Here is a 24,214-nt window from a genome sequence, read left to right on the forward strand (position 1 = left end):
ATTTGACTTTCTTTTGTGCGTAGTGATGATTACTGCCTGAACACTGCTAGTTCTTGAGCCACAAATCTACATAGAGTACTGTCCCTTTAAAACATCCTTGAGGTGCCCAATGAACCTCTTCATGAACCCCCTAAAACCTTTTCAAAAAACCCTAAAGACACTTCAGCAACCTCTGAGCTGTCCACTGGGATCTCCACAAGAACCCCAAAACCCTTGTCAAGACAACCCAAACCTCTCCCTAAAATCTCTATAAACTCCTCACAGAACCCCTGAACCATGAAACCCTGAATCTTACGGAGTGTGAAGTGAACGAGTTTAATGTTAAAGTTAGCTAGTTTAGTCCAGTGGTTCCCAACCTAGGGGTGGGGCCCCTCCAAAGGGTCAGCAGATAAATGTGAGGGGTGGTGAGATGATTAATGGGAGAGGGAAGAAGAACAAACTAAGTTCTGATACACAAATGTTTTCAGTTTTTGGACTTTTTCTCTAATCTTTGCTTTTTGCTGAAATATTGGATCATTTGAACATTTATTGAAATGAAACCATGTGAGAAGTTTAGAGGGAAAAATCAGTATTTGGTGGAGCTGTTAACAACTCATAGACATCTGAAATGTGAGCAGACTACACACTGCTTTTTGGTTTCATCTTTAACAATGTGTTGTATTTTAAAAGCTTGTTATATTATCCATTGTGTCAGTAAAGTGAGGATGCTTTCAACAATAATTTCATAAATAGTTTTTATTGATGATGATCAGATAAAATACATGTGAGAGGCACAAAAACACTGTGGACTTCCACAGCTGGACAGATGTTATTAGATTGAAACATGAATAGAGCTGCATGCTGCTCATTGGATCCTGACAGTAACAACAGCAGAGTCAACTGAGACTAATCAATGAATCATGAAGACGGACAAATAACTGAGTGTTTGAGTCTGAGACAGATCTGCTTCACAGTGCAGAGTGTGTGTGATGTTTGATTTCAGCAGCTGATCTTCAGTCAGCAGTGTTTCTGTCCACAGGAGAGACTCTCCCTCCTACAGAGGACACAGAGAGACTCTCCCTCCTACAGAGACACAGAGAGAGACTCTCCCTCCTACAAAGGACACAGAGAGACTCTCCCTCCTACAGAGACACAGAGAGACTCTCCCTCCTACAGAGACCCAGAGAGACTCTCCCTCCTACAGAGACACTGAGGAACCAGGCCAGACTGCAAACCCAGCATACAGAGGTTCAGTGAATGTGGTGTTGAAGGTGTGGAGGTGGATCAGTGTGTCAGAGGAGGCTCTGTAGAAGGACAGAGTGCCAGCATGACAGTCCACATACACTGCTACTCTGTTAGAGACAGATGAGGAGGAGGAGGAAGATGTTCTTTTCTTATTGTGACAGACAGAGTAACCATCATCAGAGCAGTCCAGACTCCAGGACTGATCATTATATCCAAACACACAGTCACTGCCTCCTTTCCTGCTGTTTCCTCTGTAACTCACTGATATATGAACTCTTCCTCTCCACTCGACCTCCCAGTAACAGCGACCAGTCAGATCATTTTTACATAGCAGCTGACAAAAATAGTCAAATCTGTCTGGATGATCAGGATATGACTGAACCTCCTTCACATATGTCACCTTCCTGTTGTTATCAGACAGTTTGAGTTTTCTGTGCATTGTGTTTGGATCCAGTTCCAGTTCACAGGCATCTGATGGAGAGAACGAGACACAATACAGCTGCAGTTTATCATCTGTTGATTTATTAACAACTTTACTGAAACCATTCAAACTTAAACCATCTCCATGACAACTGAGACACTCCATCACTGAAGAAGACCATGAGATTTGACTGAAAGCTTTGGACATACAGAGTAAGTGGACCTTTAGATGAGAATGTTTTTCAAAGTTAAACTTGATTCCAGCTGCGTCTGATGTTTGTCTGAATGTAAATTCAACAGTTCAGTTAGAACATGAACAGTCAACATGACAGTGATATTCAGTAATATTCATGTTTTTTCATGAAGTTTGGTGTAAAGTGAAGGTCTTTGCACATCAAGTCTATTATTTTCATCTCAAACTGTTGTTTGTTACAAACACATTTTTGTCCAAATGCTCCAAACAGCTGAAGTCAGTATGAATGAATGAACTTTATCTGCAGGAGAGACATGAGGGGCATTTTGGAGCAGGTAGCGCCACCATGTTGACATTTATAAAACATTTCTCTTTTAACTCCTGAACTGTGACGGACAGAAGGACATTTCTGTTTCATGGATTCATTGGTTCAAGATAAATGTCAGTTTAGGCCACGCCCATTTCTGATCCATTTCAATCATTTTGAACTTTTTTCACTTCTTTTACATATTTCATCCAGTTTTTCTCAAAGTCCTCATGAATCAAACTGAAAACACACTCACACTTCCTCACACCAGGTTTCAGTCTCTGCAGTCCACCATGGTCCATGCTGGAGGAAGAGACAAAGACACAATCAGCTTCATACACCTTCACTCATATCCACCATTAAACATGAACCAGAGTCCCTCAGTTAGTCAGAGTGTCTGTCCATACCTGAGAGTGTCCATCTGTCTGTCGATACCTGAGAGTGTCCACCTGTCTGTCCATATCTGAGAGTGTCCACCTGTCGTTTCATACCTGAGAGTGTCCACCTGTCTGTCCATACCTGAGAGTGTCCACCTGTCCATACTTGAGTGTCCATCTGTCCGTACCTGACAGTGTCCACCTGTCTGTCCATACCTGAGAGTGTCCACCTGTCTGTCCGTACCTGAGTGTCCATCTGTCTGTCCGTACCTGAGAGTGTCCATCTGTCTGTCCATACCTGAGAGTGTCCATCAGTCTGTCCATACCTGAGTGTCCACCTGTCTGTCCATACCTGAGAGTGTCCACCTGTCTGTCCATACCTGAGAGTGTCCACCTGTCTCTCCATACCTGAGTGTCCACCTGTCTGTTCATACCTGAGAGTGTCCACCTGTCTGTCCATACGTGAGTGTCCATCTGTCTGTCCATACCTGAGAGTGTCCACCTGTCTGTCCATACCTGAGAGTGTCCAGTCTCCAGTGTGGATCCTTCAGTCCAGCAGACAGAAGCTTCTCTCCTGAGTCTCCTGGATGATTGTAGCTCAGGTCCAGCTCTCTCAGATGGGAGGGGTTGGAGCTCAGAGCTGAGACCAGAGAAGCACAGCCTTCCTCTGTGATCAGACATCCTGACAGACTGAACACACACAACAGTTCATCTAATGAGCTTAAAAACATTCTCATCTCAATAAACAGTATTTTGTCTTTCAGGCCTTTATGTTGACACTCAGCGCCCCCTGCTGCATGTTGGTGTCATGCAGATTACATTTTAGGTTAGTAGGAGAGAAATCACATGTTCCTGCTGGAGGCTGCATTCTGATTTATGTTGGCAGAAGAAATGCCTTTAAAGTTAAATATCGTTCCACAGCATATCTAAAGAAGATTTAAATAGAAATGTACTGATGTTTTAACTTAGATCTCATTATTCATTCCAACAAGGTTTACTGTGTGATCACAATCATTTAATTAGGCAACTTAGTGTCTTTCATCATATTTCTAATTTCATTGAGTGTTTTAACATTTCATTTGTATTTTCCACAGAAAGTTAAATGTAAAGATAATTATGTCCATCATTTCCTGAGCAGCAGATCTGTTTTTTATGTTCACCTGCATGTAGAGAACATGTCAGTAATTGTGTGTTGTATATTTTCTGTTATTTATTCCATTATATTAGACTTTTCATGAATTAATGGACATTCAGTCTTCAGTGAAAATTTAATGACAGAAACATAAATCCTGACTCACATGTTGGTGTGGAAGAAGTTTTACTTACTGTATACTTGATGTTACATCACCTCAGCTCAGAAAGTACACACATTTTTTGGTATCATAAACTCTTCACTTAAATTAGCAAAGCCAACAATTTTACTTTATATACAAAGTAATAAAACTGACCTGAGAGTTTCCAATCCACAGTGTGGACTTTCCAGTCCAGCAGAAAGCTGCTTCACTCCTGAATCCTGCAGGTTGTTGTTACTCAGGTCCAGATCTCTCAGACTAGAGGACTGGGAGCTGAGAACTGAGGACAGAGCTGAACAGCTTCTCTCTGAGAGGTTACAGTCACTCAACCTGAGGAATGATTTAAATTCATTAATTCACAAATCCAATATATAAAGACAATAAAACCTTGGTGGGCAAACTTTTACAGAAAGTTTCATTCTGACCTGAGAGTTTCCAGTCCACAGTGTGCACTCTCAAGTCCAGCAGAAAGCTGCTTCGCTCCTGAATCCTGCAGGTTGTTGTTACTCAGGTCCAGATCTCTCAGACTAGAGGACTGGGAGCTGAGAACTGAGGACAGAGCTGCACAGCTTCTTTCTGAGAAGTTACAGTCACTCAGCCTGAAGAAGGATTTAAATAAATTAATTCACAAATCCAATATATAAAGACAATAAAACCTCAGTGGGTAAACTTTTACAGAAAGTTTAATCCTGACCTGAGAGTTTCCAGTCCACAGTGTGGACTCTCAAGTCCAGCAGAGAGCTGTTTCACTCCTGAATCCTGCAGGTTGTTGTTACTCAGGTCCAGATCTCTCAGACTAGAGGACTGGGAGCTGAGAACTGAGGACAGAGCTGCACAGCTTCTCTCTGAGAGGTTACAGTCACTCAACCTGAAGAAGAATAAGCAGAACAAAATAATCACAAACATTAGTTTTCTTCATTGAGCAAAGATGAAACTACATTCATCTGGATAGTTCTGTGTGCACCTACAGAGCTTTGTTGGAGGCTTTGACCACTGGCAGCAGCCTCAGAAGAGCCTCCTCTGAAGCAGAGTATTTCTTCAGGTCAAACACGTCTAGATCTTTTTCTGATGACAGTAAGATGAAGACTAGAGCTGACCACTGAGCAGGAGACAGTTTATCTGTGGAGAGACTTCCTGATCTCAGGTACTGTTGGATCTCCTCCACTAGAGAACGATCATTCAGTTCATTCAGACAGTGGAACAGATTGATGCTTCTCTCTGCAGAGAGATTCTCACCGATCTTCTTGATGTACTCGGCTGTTTTCTTATTGGTCTGTGTGCTACTTCCTGTCTGTATCAGCAGACCTTGTAGGAGAATCTGATTGGTCTGCAGTGAAAGACCCAGGAGGAAGCGGAGGAACAAGTCCAGATGCCCATTTGGACTCTTTAAGACCTCGTCCACAGCAGTCTGGTAGAAACGTGTTGATTTGCCTTCAAACGCTTCCGACCAACTGGGTATTGTTTGTTCTTCTGTCAGCAGATTGACTCTAGACTTGATGAATGTCAGATGGACATGAAGAGCAGCCAGAAACTCCTGAAGGCTCAGATGGACGAAGCAGAACACCTTGTCCTGGTACAGCCCTCTCTCCTCTTTAAAGACCTGTGTGAACACTCCTGAGTACACTGAGGCTGCTCTGATATCGATGCCACACTCTGTCAGGTCTGATTCATAGAAGATCAGGTTGCCTTTCTGCAGCTGCTCAAAAGCCAGTTTTCCCAAAGACTCAATCATCTTCCTGCTCTCTGGACTCCAATGTGGATCTGTCTCAGCTCCTCCATCATACTTGACGTTCTTCAGTTTGGACTGAAGCACCAGGAAGTGGATGTACATCTCAGTCAGGGTCTTGGGGAGCTCTCCTTCCTCTTTGCTTTTCAACACATCCTCCAGAACTGTAGCAGTGATCCAGCAGAAGACTGGGATGTGGCACATGATGTGGAGGCTTCGTGATGTCTTGATGTGGGAGATGATGGTGCTGGCCTGCTTCTCATCTCTGAATCTCTTCCTGAAGTACTCCTCCTTCTGAGGGTCAGTGAACCCTCTGACCTCTGTCACCATGCTGACACACTCAGGAGGGATCTGATTGGCTGCTGCAGGTCGTGTGGTTATCCAGAGGCGAGCAGAGGGAAGCAGTTTCCCACTGATGAGGTTTGTCAGCAGCACATCCACTGAGGTGGACTCTGTAACATCAGTCAGGTTCTTATTGTTGTGGAAGTCCAGAGGAAGTCGACACTCATCCAGACCGTCAAAGATGAACACAACCTGGAACTCTTCAAACCTGCAGATTCCTGCTTCTTTGGTTTCAGTAAAGAAGTGATGAATGAGTTCCACCAAGCTGTACTTTTTCTCTTTCAGCACATTCAGCTCTCTGAAAGTGAATGGAAATGTGAAGTGTATGTCCTGGTTGGCTTTGTCTTCAGCCCAGTCCAGAGTGAACTTCTGTGTTAAGACTGTTTTCCCAATGCCAGCCACTCCCTTTGTCATCACTGTTCTGATTGGTTCATCTCTTCCAGGTGAGGCTTTAAAGATGTCTTCTTGTCTGATTGTTGTTTCTGGTCTGTCTGGTTTCCTGGATGCTGTTTCAATCTGTCTGATCTCATGTTCATCATTAACCTCTGCAGTCCCTCCCTCTGTGATGTAGAGCGGTGTGTAGATCTGATTCAGAAGGGTTGGGTTTCCTGCTTTAGCGATCCCCTCAAACAGACACTGGAACTTGTTCTCCAGGTTAGACTTGAGTTTACGTCGACACTTTGCAGCACGGGTTCCTGAATGAACAAACAACAAATGAAATCAGTGAGTGGATCCTACAGAAAGTCTAGAAATCTGAACATGTAAGTGTGTCTGTAGTTTTTCTTTCTCCATCAGTTTTATTCAGCTCATCAGTGGATGAAAAACAGCCTCTGATCTGATGCAGATGGGTGCAGCATATACACAGCAGAGTTTGAAATATAAACCTCTCCCATGTTGCCTCCATTTCCTCTCCATCATGTTAAGTCTGTTAAAATCCTCTTACCGATCTCCAGACGCTCAGCCAGCTCCTCCTGCTTCATTCTCCTCAGGAAGTGCAGTGTGATCTTCAGAAATGCGTCTCTGCTGCTCCTCCTCTGCTCTTCTTCCTCACCGTCCAACACCTCCTCATCCTCACTCTGACTCTCTAAGCATTCTGGGTCATCTGAACTCAGACCCCTCTGGACTCTCTTCAGCTCGTTCTTCACAAAAGTGACGATGTTCTCCTCCAACAGCTGGAACAGAAAGATAAAGTGAACATTTCATTTAAACTGGTAGAACACAACATGTGATTCATGTGTCAGTCTGAAGGTCTGCTGGTCTAAACAGAGCAGCATGGACACTGTTAGGACCTGAATGCTACTTTAGTATTTCATCTGTGGTTGATGGAGTTAATAGTAAAAGGTGTGTTTGTACATGTACACACCATAAATATGGAGTCCAGCTGTGTTTGATGCTGCTGTACATACTGATCACTGGGAACCTCTGAGCTCTGCTGCTGAACTCTGTGGAGAAAACATCACGTTTAAGGACATTTAATGACTCAAATCTGCACTCAGCTTATTTAAAAAGATGTTCTGTCATGATGACCAATTTAAGTCCTTTAAATGCTGGATTTCAAAGTCTTAACTTCCATCACCAGGTTCTAGACACTAGATTGTGATGCTGTTCCTGTCTGTTCCTGTTCCTCTTGCTACCTGTTCCTGCTGGTTTCAACCTTATTTGAACTTCTTTCCCTTTATGGTCTATGAGCCTGTCTGTTGGTTTTTGAGCATTAAAGCTGTTTCCATTTAACCTGTCTGTGGTGTTTGTGCCTGGTTCACCTGCTCTGCCCCACATTCAGGAGGTTTATTCAGCCTAAACAGCCAACCAACCATTTTTAAATTCTTACCTTCCATCAGCAGGTTCTCCATCTTTAAACTTAATAGGATTATCCATAGACCGGTCACTCTTCACGGACACACAGCTGGGTTCAGGAGAGTCTGCTCTCTGCTGCTGCATCCTAGAATGAATAAAGAAGTGAAAAAGCATGCAGTTAACACCAACGATCTGCTGCCCAGCTTCACTGAGTCTCTGCTGTCCAGTGCCTCCACAGACACCCAGCCAGCTCCCAAAACATCAGCCACCCCTGCTGAGGTCCCCCTTCCTCTTGGTCTCCTTTCTACGCGGCTTTTTTCGATGCCTTGGTCACCAACGTTTCTGCCCTAAGCAGCTCTTTCAACCTCCAGAGTGGTCCTGCCCATCTGTCCTGCCTTCTTTCTCCTCTTTGTTTTCTCCCTACTGACCAGCCTGGAGGGACATTTGGGAGCTGTGCCTTGAGGGGGCGACATGATTCCTGTTTAAGCTCTGTTTGTGTTGTCCTGTCTGTTTCTGTCCCTGCATTCAGTTTCAAACCCATTTGCTCACCTGCTGCCACTGTGTAATTCCCTCATCAGCTCCTCACTACATATACTGCTCTCAGTCATTTTCTTTCATTCTAGACACTAGATTGTGATGCTGTTCCTGTCTGTTCCTTGTTCCTCTTGTTACCTGTTCCTGCTGGTTTGTACCTTATTTTAACTGCTTTCCCTTTATGGTCTGTAAGCCTGTCTGTTTTGTTTTTCTGAGCATTAAAGCTGTTTCCATTTAACCTGTCTGTGGTGTTTGTGCCTGGTTCACCTGCTCTGCCCCACATAACACAGGAGGTTTATTCAGCCTAAACAGCCAACCAACCATTTTTAAATTCTTACCTTCCATCAGCAGTTTGTCCATCTTTAAACTTAATAGGATTATCCATAGACCGGTCACTCTTCATGGACACACAGCTGGGTTCAAGAGCGTCTGCTCTCCGCTGCTGCATCCTGATACAAACAAACAATGAACAAACAATTAACAAATCAAAGAGTTTAAAAAGATGAATTTTGAGCAGACTGTCAGCAACTGAAGTTTTAGAAGCAGAAGGAAAATCAGTAAGAAGACAGTGGATGAGAAATGTTCTCCTGTTCATCAAAATGTCATCTGATGAAAGATGCTGTCTCATCTTAGTTGATTAGTTGACTAATCAGTGGTTGAGCTCTTTGTTAACTCACAAAGTTAGTAGTTCATTCTGAGTTATTGTGACTTATTATTCAGTAGTTGAGTGTCAGATGTGACAGTGAGTGTGAATAATGATGGTGGAGTGATGTGAGTGGAGAACAGTGATGGACAGTTAGAGATCCTCATCTCACCTCTGAGCTTTGGTCTGGCTGTCATGTTCCCCACACAGAGAGCTTTTAGAGGGAGGGACTCCCTCCTCTCTGTCCTCACACTGATCCATAGCAGAGAAACACCTTCACACAAACACAACAACATGCTCATTCATTACAACCAGCTGCACATCACACAGGTCTGCACTGCTGTCTAACATCCTGTCATTATTCATTCCACCACCAGATGGAGCCAAAGTAACAAACTATTTAAAGACTTTCACTGAGCTTTAATGTTTAATAACTTTTCTGAATGTTCCCCTGACTTTTCATTTGCCTGATTAAATAACTGAATATCATGAATGAAAAGATGTTTTCAACAGTATTTCTATCACCTTCTTTTAAAAGATTTCATAGTATATTATTATATGGCTTTTATTACCTGTTCATCACTAACCGTCCCACCTGTGAAACAAACTTTTTTGTTGTAACTGTGGATTAGTTATTATAATAACTGTCATAATGTTTGTCAGGTTCAAGATGACTGAATGAGGTGACCTTTGATACGACCAATTAAATGAATCAAACACACAATTACTGACTTCAAGAAACAGTTTTACAAAAACAACAGTCAATCACTTTAGACTATTTAGCTAATGTTTAGTACAATGAATGTCATCGTACCCAAACCCTTTAACAGCCAGGTTCAGTTGTTGGGCAGGGTGCTGAACCATTTGAAAATGACCCAAAAGATGAGTCTATTCTTTATATTATATGGAGTACAAACTGTATATTACATGTTAATACTCATAAAACTAATATTACAGTATTAACAGTCAGTGAAAGTTTACATAGTGCTATCATAGTGGAACAATGTGCAGTACACTAGTAATGTTAATATCAATGTACATTATTATATCTTAAGCTGTGATTTTTATTGTACAGTTGATTTTAATATTATGTATTATTGTATGGATGTAATATCTTTTGTATTTTCATGTTATAATAATAATAATAATAATAATATGTAGACAAAACAATTTAATGAGATAATTTTTTACACTAAACAGCAGAGCCTCAACATGAACAAATACTTAAACATTTGAATCAGTCTTTACAGTACAACAGTTATTGCAACAGTGTTGTGTTGCATCACACAGGTGTTTCTATTGTTCAGGACATTTCCGGATACTTATATAATATATATTATATATTCATATTCTGTCTGAAATTTGGCTTGCAGCAACAACAACAAAAACAGTGTATCCAGATGGGCGTCAATAAAAACATTCAGTATCATATTAAAATCACAAGAAACGTTATAATCTAACATTAGCATTTAACAATTATACATTTAACCGTAGCCTTCAGCCGTTACCGTTACAGGTTAGCCTAATTTGTTTATTTATTTTATTTATTAACTTTTATTTTACCTCGAAAGGCCATTGAGGAGGAGTCCTCATTTACAATGGTGTTGAGAAACATTTCCAGCAACACAACAAAACACAAAACAATATCAGGTAAAGAAAACAAAAGAAAAAAAAGAAAATATTAGGAAAAATAAAACTATGAATAAATACCATTGAACCATTAAATAGTTAAAAACTGTTACAATCAAATAAAACAAGGTCTGAGATAAGGCTTCTGAACAGCTGTATTGATGGTAAAAAAAAATGTAAATTTAAGGCCTTTTGCAGATTGTTCCATGCGTAAGGTGCATTATTATAGCTTTTTCTAGACTCTCAGATCACAGAGCATAATCAAGTTTACACTGAAATACAGTGGTGACCGTGTTAACTGGTGACTTTCTCCTAAAAAGCTCTTTAACTGTAGTTTAATCCTTTTAAAATACACATCCATCTGTTTAATATCTAATCATTTATATATATATTTAATTATGTTGAGAAGACTCATTCACTTCTTGTAATGCAATAGTAATGTTAGAAAGTCACCAGTTAAACCGAAACACCTGAACCAAGCCCGCTTTAAATAATAACAAGGGGGAAAAAAGAAAATTAAACAAAATAAAAGGATTAGAAACAAAGGCCCGTACTCTAACCAAACTCTTAATGTGGAAAAAAACAGTGACAAACTATATTCCACTTGGAGATGGTCCTACAACAATAAATATAAAATGAGGCTATAAATAAGGTGAATAAAATGATGAAAACTTTACTTTATATAACTAGCAGCCAAACCAGTGGCCTGCTTAATGTCGTGATGATTGATCATTATATCTGCAATCAGTTCTCTGGAAACCTTCATTACAGTGTGCATATACGGAGAGATGTCTCTGCTTTCTACAGGGTTAAATACATTTCTCACTTTACACCATATTCGTCATATTTTTATTAATACATTATGCTTACCTCGTCCTCGCACTGCGTTTACGCCCGCTTCATTTCCGTGTTTACAAACAGGTGAGAGAGAGAGACGGGTGGGGGGGGGGGGGGGGGGGGGGTGCGCGCGCACTCACCTGCGTCTTAAGGAAACAGACTTTTGACAGTTTGTGTCTCTACATGTATATATACATTATATGTTATATATTTTATTCCTTTTTCTTTATGTTGTCACATGCTCTGTCTTATTATCAGCTTGTCAATCAACTTATTGTTAAGCACTTTGAACTAAATTAACCTGTATGAAAGCTGCTATATAAATAAAGTTTAATTGATTGATTGGGTCTAATTTTCACGTTTTTTTTCTTTATTTCTCTCTCTCAGTAATAATGTGAATAAGTGACTGTCTAATGGTCTCAATGATTATTTCTTGGTTAATTGTTTAATCATTTGGTTTATAAGATGACAAAAAACAATAATATTAAGTTTTATTCAGATGTCTGTTTGTCTTCTCACAGTAGTTCCACCTGCAGCCACGGGGAGGCAGTAGAGTACAGCAGAAATAGAGCAGCAGACCTTATATTATATATTCAGTAGTATTTCATTTGTTTGAGGATAAATAAGTCTTTATTATATATTTATCTCCGTGTGATTATGAGATTATATTAAGTGTCACACCTTTAATAAACCTCTGAAACCTCACTGACTTTAAAGATATTTAGTAGAGTATATTTTAAACATATCTGAGACAATTTTTTCACCAAACATTTACACACAGTACCAGCCCTTTAAAACTTCTCCAGGTGATCCTTCAACCTCCTCATGAACCCCAAAAACCTCTTCATCAAACAGGAGAAAAAGAAATATAACTTGTCGAAGGAGATCTTATGGCATATGGCATTATTAACCGGCAGTCAGTAAGTCAAAGTGTTAGTGCTAGCTGCGCTAACATTAGCAGCTCTTAGCAACCGTCTATAACCGTTGGTGCTAACAACGCTAACGTTAGCAATTGTTGTTTTTAATGATTGAGTATTTAAAGCCTGTTGCTGGTTATTAAACTGACTGACTGGTTATTAAACTGACTAGCTGGTTATTTAACTGGCTGGCTGGTTATTAAACTGACTGGATGGTTATTAAACTAACTAGCTGGTTATTAAACTGAATGGCTGGTTATTAAACTGACTAGCTGGTTATTAAACTGAATGGATGGTTATTAAACTAACTAGCTGGTTATTAAACTGACTGGCTGGTTATTAAACTAACTAGCTGGTTATTAAACTGAATGGATGGTTATTAAACTAACTAGCTGGTTATTAAACTGACTGGCTGGTTATTAAACTAACTAGCTGGTTATTAAACTGAATGGCTGGTTATTAAACTGACTGGCTGGTTATTAAACTAACTGGCTGGTTATTAAACTGACTAGCTGTTATTAAGCTGAATGGATGGTTATTAAACTAACTAGCTGGTTATTAAGCTAACTGGCTGGTTATTAAACTGACTGGCTGGTTATTAAACTAACTGGATGGTTATTAACCCGACGAGCTGGTTAAACTGACTGGCTGGTTATTAAACGGACTGACTGGTTATTAAATGGACTGACTGGTTATTAAACTGACTAGCTGGTTATTTAACTGGCTGGCTGGTTATTAAACTGACTGGATGGTTATTAAACTAACTAGCTGGTTATTAAACTGAATGGCTGGTTATTAAACTGAATTGCTGGTTATTAAACCGACTAACTGGTTATTAAACTGACTAGCTGGTTATTAAACTGACTAGCTGGTTATTAAACTGAATGGATGGTTATTAAACTAACTAGCTGGTTATTAAACTGACTGGCGGGTTATTAAACTAACTAGCTGGTTATTAAACTGAATGGCTGGTTATTAAACTGACTAACTGTTATTAAGCTAACTGGCTGGTTATTAAGCTAACTGGCTGGTTATTAAACTAACTGGCTGGTTATTAAACTGACTAGCTGTTATTAAGCTAACTGGATGGTTATTAAACTAACTAGCTGGTTATTAAACTGACTGGCTGGTTATTAAACTAACTAGCTGGTTATTAAACTAACTAGCTGGTTATTAAACTGACTGGCTGGTTATTAAACTAACTAGCTGGTTATTAAACTAACTGGCTGGGTATTAAACAGACTAACTGGTTATTAAACAGACTAGCTGGTTATTAAACTGACTAACTGGTTATTAAACAGACTAGCTGGTTATTAAGCTAACTGGCTTAGTTAAAGTTAAAGTTTTAATAGTTAAACTGTGATTAACATATTTATGAGCTGAAGCTAAATGTTTGTAACCTGTGTGTAATTCCATTATTGATTTTTTTTTAATGATTTAAAACAGAGAGAAGAGAAAACATGATAAGATGTTAAAGGAAGAATGTAAGTTTTATTTAGTTTAGTTCATTAAAATAGTATTTTTAAAAAAATGATAATTTGTAAATATAGAACAACTGAGATTTTGAGAGATTTTAAAAAAGAAAAAAGTATTTGATCTGTGTAATGATGGTTTTCTTGTCTTTGTGGTTACAAGGCCAGGTTCCCCTCATCGTCTTCATCCTCTTTATCCCCTCCATCCTCTTCATCATCTTCCTCCTCGTCTGCATCGTCACCATCTGAGATCTTCATTCTTCAGGTCGGCTGGTTCTTGTAGCAAACATCACAGTTAGGACTGAAGTGGTGAGTCGACTCCTGAGCCTGATAGAAAAGTTTGATGTCTTGTTTATTAATTTATTTAATTTAGTTTTCGGAGACGCTGGTCCAAATTGTGTGTTGAGTCCTCTCTTGTTGTGTTGTAAAGAGACTATCTAATTTAAAAACGACTTCTGGTTGTTACAGTTGTATTTTAAAAGCTTGTTATATTTTCCATTGTGTCAGTAAAGTGAGGATGCTTTCAACAATAATTTCATGAATAGTTTTTATTGATGATGCTGAGATAAAATACATGTGAATAGCACAAAAACACTGTGGGCTTCCACAGCTGGACAGATGTTATTAGATTGAAACATGAATAGAGCTGCATGCTGCTCATTGGATCCTGACAGTAACAACAGCAGAGTCAACTGAGACTAATCAATGAATAAAGAAAATAACTGAGTGTTTGAGTCTGAGACAGATCTGCTTCACAGTGCAGAGTGTGTGTGATGTTTGATTTCAGCAGCTGAAAGTTTCTGTCCACAGGAGAGACTCTCCCTCCTACAGAGACACAGAGAGAGACTCTCCCTCCTTCAGACACAAAGAGACTCTCCCTCCTACAGAGGACACAGAGAGACTCTCCCTCCTACAGAGGAAACAGAGAGACTCTCCCTCCTACAGAGGACACAGAGAGACTGAGGAACCAAACCAGACTCCAAACCCAGCATACAGAGGTTCAGTGAATGTGGTGTTGAAGGTGTGGAGGTGTATCAGTGTGTCAGAGGAGACTCTGTAGAAGGACAGAGTGCCAGCAGGACAGTCCACATACACTGCTACTCTGTTAGAGACAGAGGAGGAGGAGGAGGAAGAGGAGGAGGAGGAGGAGGAGGAGGAGGAAGAGATGGGTGTTCTTTTCTCATTGTGATAGACAGAGTAACGACCAGCAGAGCAGTCCAGACTCCAGGACTGATCATTCCCTCCAAACCAACAGTCATAACTATCTCCTTTCCTGCTGATTTTTCTGTAACTCACTGATATAGAAACTCTTCCTCTCCACTCGACCTCCCAGTAACAGCGACCAGTCAGATCATTTCTATACAGCAGCTGAGGACAGGAGTCAAATCTGTCTGGATGATCAGGATATGACTGAACCTCCTTCACAAATGTCACCTCCCTGTTGTTGTCAGACAGTTTGAGTTCTCTGTTCATTGTGTTTGGATCCAGTTCCAGTTCACAGACATCTGATGGAGAGAACGAGACACAACACAGCTGCAGTTTATCATCTGTTGATTTATTAACTACTTTACTGAAACCATTCAAACTTAAACCATCTCCATGACAACTGAGGAAGATCATGAGATGTGACTGAAAGCTTTGGACATACAGAGTAAGTGGACCTTTAGATGAAAATGTTTTTCAAAGTTAAACTTGATTCCAGCTGCGTCTGATGTTTGTCTGAATGTAAATTCAACAGTTCAGTTGGAACATGAACAGTCAACATGACAGTGATATTCAGTGATATTCATGTTTTTCATCAAGTTTGGTGTAAAGTGAAGGACATGAGGGACATTTTGGAGCAGGTAGCGCCACCATGTGGACATTTATAAAACATTTCTCTTTTAACTCCTGAACTGTGATGTACAGAAGGAAATTTCTGTTTCATGGATTCATTGGTTCAAGATAAATGTCAGTTTAGGCCACGCCCATTTCTGCCAAAACATTTTCCATCATTTTGACATTTTTTCACTTCTTTTACATATTTCATCCAGTTTTTCTCAAAGTTCTCATGAATCAAACTGAAAACACACTCACACTTCCTCAGACCAGGTTTCATTCTCTGCAGTCCACCATGGTCCATCCTGGAGGAAGAGACAAAGACACAATCAGCTTCATACACCTTCACTCATATCCACCATTAAACATGAACCAGAGTCCCTCAGTTAGTCAGAGTGTCTGTCCATCTGTCCATACCTGAGAGTGCCAGCAGACAGTAGCTTCTCTCCTGAGTCTCCTGGATGATTGTATCTTAGGTCCAGCTCTCTCAGATGGGAGGGGTTGGAGCGCAGAGCTGAGGCCAGAGAAGCACAGCCTTCCTCTGTGATCAGACATCCTGACAGACTGAACACACACACAACACACAACAGTTAAATCTAATGAGCTTAAAAACATTCTCAACTCAGTAAACAGGATTTTGTCCTTCAGGCCTTTATGTTCACACTCAGGCCCCCCCCCCCCCCTGTATGTTGGTGTCATGCAGATACATTTTAGGTTAGTAGTAGGAGAGAAAGTTGAGAGAATGTTCCTGCTGGAGGCTGCAGTCTGATTCATATTGGCAGAAGAAATGCCTTTAAAGTTAAATATTGTTCGATTTTAACATGGTTCTTATGTTTCATTCCAATAATGTTCACTTTGTGATCACAATTATCTTAGTGTCTTTCATCATATTTTAATTTAATTTAATTCAGTGTTTAAACATTTAATTTGTATTTTCCACAAAAAAATTCAAATGTAAAGAAAATCATGTTGAATATTTCCTGAGCAGCAGATCTGTTATTTATAGTAACCTGCATGCAGAGAACATGACAATAATTTTGTGTTGTGTATTTTATGAAGCATTGTGTTTGTTCATGCAGGAGACGGACATCATGCGCTCCAGCTGTAATCAGCTGACAGACTGATTGAATCCCCATATCTTATCAGTCACACACCAAACACAGCCATTCTCACAACAAGGCAGTCTCTTTTAAATATGATTCCCATCTACACTGATCTTGTTACAGTGTTGCTCACACTGTTGCTGGCAAAGTTTGCCTCCACCTTTCTGGTTCAGGTTCAACCATGGCTCAAGGGTCAATCTGAAATTCATGTTTGCTTTTGGCCCACTCTGCATGGAGGTTTTAAATTGCATTCTCTGTTTTTGGCTCAGCATGCTGCTGGCTAATCCAGGAAGCATCTTAGAGTGGAGCTTTCAGGGACAAGCAACACTTTATTTCCATTTGTGGCAATACATGGTTTGATCTATGACAAGTGTGTTCCTGACAGAACTGTATTTGTATTTGACTTTTCATGAATTAATTCAACAATTAAACATTAAATGACAGAAACATAAATCCTGACTCACATGTTGGCGTGGAAGGAGTTTTACTTCTATATACTTGATGTTACATCACTTGTCACAGACAGTACACAAAATCTTTTGGTATCATAAACTCGTCATTTAAAGCAGACACTGATGGGAAGCCAAAATGTTACTTTACATATACGTGATAAAACTGACCTGAGACTTTCGAGTCCACAGTGTAGACTCTCAAGTCCAGCAGAAAGCTGCTTCACTCCTGAATCCTGCAGGTCGTTGTTACTCAGGTCCAGATCTGTCAGACTAGAGGACTGGGAGCTGAGAACTGAGGACAGAGCTGCACAGCTTCTCACTGAGAGGTTACAGCCACTCAGTCTGGACAAGAAATTTTAAAAAGTTAATTCACAGATCCAATATATAAAGACAATAAACGCTTGTTGGGTAAACTTTAACAGACAGTTGAATCCTGACCGGAGGGTTTTCAGTCCGCAGGGTGGACTTTCAAGTCCAGCAGAAAGCTGCTTCACTCCTGAATCCTTCAGGTCGTTGTTACTCAGGTCCAGATCTCTCAGAGTAGAGGACTGGGAGCTGAGAACTGAGGACAGAGCTGCACAGCTTCTCTCTGAGAGGTTACAGTGACTCACTCTGGAGAAGAATTTTAATAAATTAATTCACAGATCCATTATATAAGGACAATAAAAGCTTGGTGGATAAACTTTAACAGACAGTTGAATCCTGACCTGAGAGTTTCCAGTGTACAGTGTGGACTCTTCAGTCCAGCAGAAAGCTGCTTTACTCCTGAATCCTGCAGGTTGTTGTTACTCAGGTCCAGATCTCTCAGACTAGGGGACTGGGAGCTGATAACTGAGGACAGAGCTGCACATCTTCTCTCTGAGAGGTTACAGTCACTCAGTCTGGGGAAGTATTTTAATACGTTAATTCACAGATACAATATATAAAGACATTAAAAGCTTGGTGGGTAAACTTTAACAGACAGTTAAATCCTGACCTGAGAGTTTCCAGTCCACAGTGCGGACTCTTCAGTCCAGCAGAAAGCTGCTTCACTCCTGAATCCTGCAGGTTGTTGTTACTCAGGTCCAGCTCTCTCAGACTAGAGGACTGGGACCTGAGAACAGAGGACAAAGCTGCACAGCTTCCCTCTGAGAGGTTACAGTCACTCATCCTGAAGAAGAATCAGCAAAACAAAATAATTGCAAACATTACTTTTCTTCATGAAGCAAAGCTTAAACTACATTAATCTGGATAGATCTGTGTGCACCTACAGAGCTTTGTTGGAGGCTTTGACCACTGGCAGCAGCCTCAGAAGAGCCTCCTCTGAAGCAGAGTATTTCTTCAGGTCAAACACGTCCAGATTTTTTTCTGATGACAGTAAGATGAAGACCAGAGCTGACCACTGAGCAGGAGACAGTTCCTCTGTGGAGAGACTTCCTGATCTCAGGTACTGTTGGATCTCCTCCACTAGAGAACGATCATTCAGTTCATTCAGACAGTGGAACAGATTGATGCTTCTCTCTGCAGACAGATTCTCACTGAGCTTCGTCTTGATGTACACAACTGTTTCCTGATTAGTCTGTGTGCTACTTCCTGTCTGTGTCAGCAGACCTTGTAGGAGAGTCTGATTGGTCTGCAGTGAAAGACCAAGGAGGAAGCGGAGGAACAAGTCCAGGCATCCATATGGACTCTTTAAGGCCTTGTCCACAGCACTCTGGTAGAAACGCGTTGCTTCATGTTTGTCTTTAAAGATTTTAGACCTCCTGGATGTTGTTTGTTCTTCTGCCAGCAGATTGACTCCAGACTTGATGAATGTCAGACGGACATGAAGAGCAGCCAGAAACTCCTGAACGCTCAGATGGACGAAGCAGAACACTTTGTCCTGGTACAGCCCTCTCTCCTCTTTAAAGACCTGTGTGAACACTCCTGAGTACACTGAGGCTGCTCTGATATTGATGCCACAGTCTGTCAGGTCGGATTCATAGAAGATCAAGTTGCCTTTCTGCAGCTGCTCAAAAGCCAGTTTTCCCAGAGACTCCATCATCTTCCTGCTCTCTGGACTCCAGTGTGGATCTGTCTCAGCTCCTCCATCATACTTGACATTCTTCAGTTTGGACTGAACCACCAGGAAGTGGATGTACATCTCAGTCAAGGACTTGGGCAGCTCTCCTCCCTGTCTGCTTTTCAACACATCCTCCAGAACTGTAGCAGTGATCCAGCAGAAGACTGGGATGTGACACATGATGTGGAGGCTTCGTGATGTCTTGATGTGGGAGATGATGGTGTTGGCCTTATCCTCATCTTTGAACTTCTTGCTGAAGTACTCCTCCTTCTGTGGGTCAGTGAACCCTCTGACCTCTGTCACCATGCCGACGCACTCGGGAGGGATCTGATTGGCTGCTGCAGGTCGTGTGGTTATCCAGAGGCGAGCAGAGGGCAGCAGTTTCCCCCTGATGAGGTTTGTCAGCAGCACATCCACTGAGGTGGACTCTGTAACATCAGTCAGGATCTCATTGTTGTGGAAGTCCAGAGGAAGTCGACACTCATCCAGACCGTCAAATATGAACACAACCTGGAACTCTTCAAACCTGCAGATTCCTGCTTCTTTGGTTTCAGTAAAGAAGTGATGAATGAGTTTCACCAAGCTGTACCTTTTCTCTTTCAGCACATTCAGCTCTCTGAAAGTGAATGGAAATGTGAAGTGTATGTCCTGGTTGGCTTTGTCTTCAGCCCAGTCCAGAGTGAACTTCTGTGTTAAGACTGTTTTCCCAATGCCAGCCACTCCCTTTGTCATCACTGTTCTGATTGGTTCATCTCTTCCAGGTAAGGCTTTAAAGATGTCTTCTTGTCTGATTGTTGTTTCTGGTTTGTCTGGTTTCCTGGATGCTGTTTCAATCTGTCTGATCTCATGTTCATCATTGACCTCTGCAGTCCCTCCCTCTGTGATGTAGAGCGGTGTGTAGATCTGATTCAGAAGGGTTGGGTTTCCTGCTTTAGCGATCCCCTCAAACAGACACTGGAACTTTTTCTGCAGGTTAGACTTGAGTTTATATCGACACTTTGCAGCAGGATTTCCTGAATGAACAAACAACAAATGAAATCAGTGAGTGGATCCTACAGAAAGTCTAGAAATCTGAACATGTAAGTGTGTCTGTAGTTTTTCCTCCTCCATCAGTTTCATTCAGCACATCAGTGGAGGACAAACAGCCTCTGATCTGATGCAGATGTGTGCAGCATATTTACAGCAGAGTTTGAAATATAAACCTCTCCCATGTTGCCTCCATTTCCTCTCCATGATGTTAAATCTGTTAAAATCCTCTTACTGCTCTGCAGACAGTCAGCCAGCTCCTCCTGCTTCATTCTCCTCAGGAAGTGCACTGTGATCTTCAGAAATGCCTCTCTGCTGCTCCTCCTCTGCTCTTCTTCCTCACCGTCCAACACCTCCTCATCCTGACTCTCTAAGCATTCTGGGTCATCTGGACTCAGACCCCTCTGGACTGTCTTCAGCTCGTTCTTCACAAAAGTGACGATGTTCTCCTCCAGCAGCTGGAACAGAAAGATAAAGTGAACATTTAATTTAAACTAGTAGAACACAACATGTGATTCATGTGTCAGTCTGAAGGCCTGCTGGTCTAAACAGAGCAGCATGGAAACTGTTAGGACCTGAATGCTACTTTAGTATTTCATCTGGGGTTGATGGAGTTAATAGTAAAAGGTGTGTTTGTACATGTACACACCATAAATATGGAGTCCAGCTGTGTTAGATGCTGCTGTGCAGACTGATCACTGGGAACCTCTGAGCTCTGCTGCTGAACTCTGTGGAGAAAACATCACGTTTAAGGACATTTAATGACTCAAATCTGCACACAGCTTATTAAAGATGTTCTTTCATGATGACAAAATGAACTCCTGTAAATGCTGCTCTGATTACTGGATGTCAAATTCTTACATTCCATCAGCAGGTTGTCCATCTGTAAACTTAACAAGACCACCCATAGACTGGTCACTCTTCATGGACACAAAGCTGGGTGCAGGAGAGTCTGTTTTCTGCTGCTGCATCCTACAATGAATAAAGAAGTGAAAAAGCATGTAGTTAACACCAAAGATATGCTGCCCAACTTCACTGAGTCTCTGCTGTCCAGTGCCGCCACAAACACCCAGCCAGCTCCCAAAACGTCAGCCATACTGCTGAGGTCCCCCTTCCTCTTGGTCTCTTTTCTACGTGGCTTTTTTCGATGACTTGGTCCCCAAAGTTTCTGCCCTAAGCAACTCTTTCAACCTCCAGAGTGGTCCTGCCCATCTGCCCTGCCTTCTTTCTCCTCTTTGTTTTCTCCCTCCTGACCAGCCTGGAGGGACATTTGGGAGCTGTCCCTTGAGGGGGCGACTGTCATGATTCATGTTTAAGCTCTGTTTGTGTTGTCCTGTCTCTTTCTGTCCCTGCCTTCAGTTTCAAACACACCTGCTCACCTGCTGCTACTGTGTAATTCCCTCATCAGCTCCTCACTACATATACTGCTCTCACTCAGTTTCATTCATTCTAGACACTAGATTGTGATGCTGTTCCTGTCTGTTCCTGTTCCTCTTGTTACCTGTTCCTGCTGGTTTCAACCTTATTTGAACTGCTTTCCTTTCATGGTCTGTAAGCCTGTCTGTTGGTTTCTGAGCATTAAAGCTGTTTCCATTGAACCTGTCTGTGGTGTTTGTGCCTGGTTCAACTGCTCCGCCCCACATAACACAGGAGGTTTATTCAGCCCAAACAGCCAACCAACCATTTTTAAATTCTTACCTTCTATCAGCATGTTGCCCATCTTTAAACTTAATAGGACGATCCATAGACCCGTCACTCTTCATAGACAAACAGCTGGCTCTCTGCTGCTGCATCCTAGAATGAATAAAGAAGTACAAAAAGCATGCAGTTAACGCCAAAGATCTGCTGTCCAGCTTCACTGAGTCTCTGCTGCCCAGTGCCTCCACAGACACCCAGCCAGCTCCCAAAACGACAGCCACCCCTGCTGAGGTCCCCATCCCTCTTGGTCTCCTTTTTATGTGGCTTTTATCCGATGCCTTGGTCACCTAAGTTTCTGCCCTAAGCAACTCTTTCAACCTCCAGAGTGGTCCTGCCCATCTGTCCTGCCTTCTTTCTCCTCTTTGTTTTCTCCCTCCTGACCAGCCTGGAGGGACATTTTGGAGCTGTCCCTTGAGGGGGCGACTGTCATGATTCATGTTTAAGCTCTGTTTGTGTTGTCCTGTCTCTTTCTGTCCCTGCCTTCAGTTTCAAACACACCTGCTCACCTGCTGCTACTGTGTAATTCCCTCATCAGCTCCTCACTACATATACTGCTCTCACTCAGTTTCTTTCATTCTAGACAACTAGATTGTCTAGAATCCTCTTGTTACCTGTTACTCCTGCTGGTTTCAACATTATTTGAACTGCTTTCCCTTTATGGTCTGTAAGCCTGTCTGTTGGTTTTTGGGCATTAAATCTGTTTCCATTTAACCTGTCTGTGGTGTTTGTGCCGGGTTCACCTGCTCTGCCCCACATAACACAGGAGGTTTATTCAGCCCAAACAGATAACCCTTAATTTATGAATTTTTACCTTCCATCAGCATGTTGCCCATCTTTAAACTTAATAGGACGATCCATAGACCAGTCACTCTTCATGGACAAACAGCTGGGTACAAGAGAGTCTGCTCTCCGCTGCTGCATCCTAGAATGAATAAAGAAGTGAAAAAGCATGCTGTTAACACCAAAGTACTGCTGCCCAGCTTCACTGAGTCTCTGCTGTCCAGTGCCTCCAAAGACACCTAGCCAGCTCCCAAAATGTCAGCCATCCTTCTGAGGTCCCCCTGCCTCTTGGTCTCCTTTCTACATGGCTTTTATCCGATGCCTTGGTCACCAAAGTTTCTGCCCTAAGCAAATCTTACACCCTCCAGAGTGGTCCTGCCCATCTGTTCTGCCTTCTTTCTCCTCTTTGTTTTCTCCCTCCTGACCAGCCTGGAGGGACATTTGGGAGCTGTCCCTTGACGGGGCGACTGTCATGATTTCTGTTTTGTTTTGTTTTTTTAAAGATTTATTTTGCCTTTATTCAGACAGTCTGGCAGAGAGGCCAACAAGAAACAGGGAGAGAGACGCTGCGATTATATGGCATGAGCTCTAACCACTCGAGCACCACTCTTACCTTCCATCAGCAGGTTGTCCATCTTTAAACTTAATAGGACGACCCATAGACCAGTCACTCTTCATGGACACACAGCTGGGTTCAGGAGAGTCTGCTCTCTGCTGCTGCATCCTGATACAAACAAACAATTAACAAATCAAAGAGATTAAAAAGATGAATTTTGAGCAGACTGTCAGCAGCTGAAGTTTTAGAAACTGAATGAAAATCAGTAAGAAGAAAATGTCATCTGATGAAAGATGCTGTCTCATCTTAGTTGATTAGTTGACTAATCAGTGGTTGAGCTCTTTGTTAACTCACAAAGTTAGTAGTTCATTCTGAGTTATTGTGACTTATTATTCAGTAGTTGAGTGTCAGATGTGACAGTGAGTGTGAATAATGATGGTGGAGTAATGTGAGTGGAGAACAGTGATGGACACTTAGAGATCCTCATCTCACCTCTGAGCTTTGGTCTGGCTGTCATGTTCCCCACACAGAGAGCTTTTAGAGGGAGGGACTCCCTCCTCTCTGTCCTCACACTGATCCATAGCAGAGAAACACCTTCACACAAACACAACAACATGCTCATTCATTACAACCAGCTGCACATCACACAGGTCTGCACTGCTGTCTAACATCCTGTCATTATTCATTCCACCACCAGATGGAGCCAAAGTAACAAACTATTTAAAGACTTTCACTGAGCTTTAATGTTTAATAACTTAGTTTCTGAATGTTCCACTGACTTTTCATTTGCCTGATTAAATAACTGAATATGAATGAAAAGATGTTTTCAACAGTATTTCAATCACCTTCTATTAAAATATTTCATAGTATATTATTATATGGCTTTTATTACCTAATCATTAACCGTCCCACCTTTTAAACAAACTCTTTCTGTTGGACTGTGGACTGTTGCAACAGTAGATTAGTTATTATAATAACTTTAATTATGTTAATAAGGTTCAAGATGACTGAATGAGGTGACCTTTGATATGGC

The 24,214-nt window shown here is 41.5% G+C and overlaps 2 protein-coding genes across 3 annotated transcripts; both read right to left on the bottom strand.

Annotated features, from left to right (window-relative positions):
* Nucleotides 1-591: 591 nt before the first annotated feature.
* LOC133979964 (NACHT, LRR and PYD domains-containing protein 3-like) lies at nucleotides 592-23,960 on the bottom strand. Of its 2 annotated transcripts, none has more exons than XR_009925142.1 (15): nucleotides 23,674-23,960; nucleotides 23,239-23,349; nucleotides 21,846-21,941; nucleotides 21,009-21,119; nucleotides 20,797-20,875; nucleotides 20,383-20,605; nucleotides 18,331-20,134; nucleotides 18,057-18,230; nucleotides 17,788-17,961; nucleotides 17,519-17,692; nucleotides 17,249-17,422; nucleotides 15,943-16,089; nucleotides 15,784-15,830; nucleotides 14,571-15,212; nucleotides 592-1,188 (listed from the first exon to the last, which is right to left on the bottom strand). XR_009925142.1 is itself a non-coding variant. In XM_062418516.1 (15 exons), exons 1-14 carry the CDS (start codon nucleotides 23,760-23,762, stop codon nucleotides 14,647-14,649), a joined length of 3,969 nt encoding a protein of 1,322 aa, XP_062274500.1. In that variant the 5' UTR covers nucleotides 23,763-23,960; the 3' UTR covers nucleotides 592-1,188; nucleotides 14,600-14,646. The 2 variants fall into 2 exon arrangements, 1 of the variants encoding a protein (XP_062274500.1); XM_062418516.1 differs by having other exon boundaries at nucleotides 14,600-15,212.
* LOC133981061 (NLR family CARD domain-containing protein 3-like) lies at nucleotides 1,178-6,920 on the bottom strand. The gene is made up of 7 exons (XM_062419949.1): nucleotides 6,825-6,920; nucleotides 5,050-6,576; nucleotides 4,508-4,565; nucleotides 3,970-4,143; nucleotides 3,038-3,211; nucleotides 2,401-2,447; nucleotides 1,178-1,695 (listed from the first exon to the last, which is right to left on the bottom strand). Exons 1-7 carry the CDS (start codon nucleotides 6,859-6,861, stop codon nucleotides 1,178-1,180), a joined length of 2,535 nt encoding a protein of 844 aa, XP_062275933.1. The 5' UTR covers nucleotides 6,862-6,920.
* Nucleotides 23,961-24,214: the final 254 nt, after the last annotated feature.

This window comes from Scomber scombrus, chromosome 5, assembly GCF_963691925.1.
Source record: "Scomber scombrus chromosome 5, fScoSco1.1, whole genome shotgun sequence".
In the NCBI taxonomy this organism is placed as follows: domain Eukaryota; kingdom Metazoa; phylum Chordata; class Actinopteri; order Scombriformes; family Scombridae; genus Scomber; species Scomber scombrus.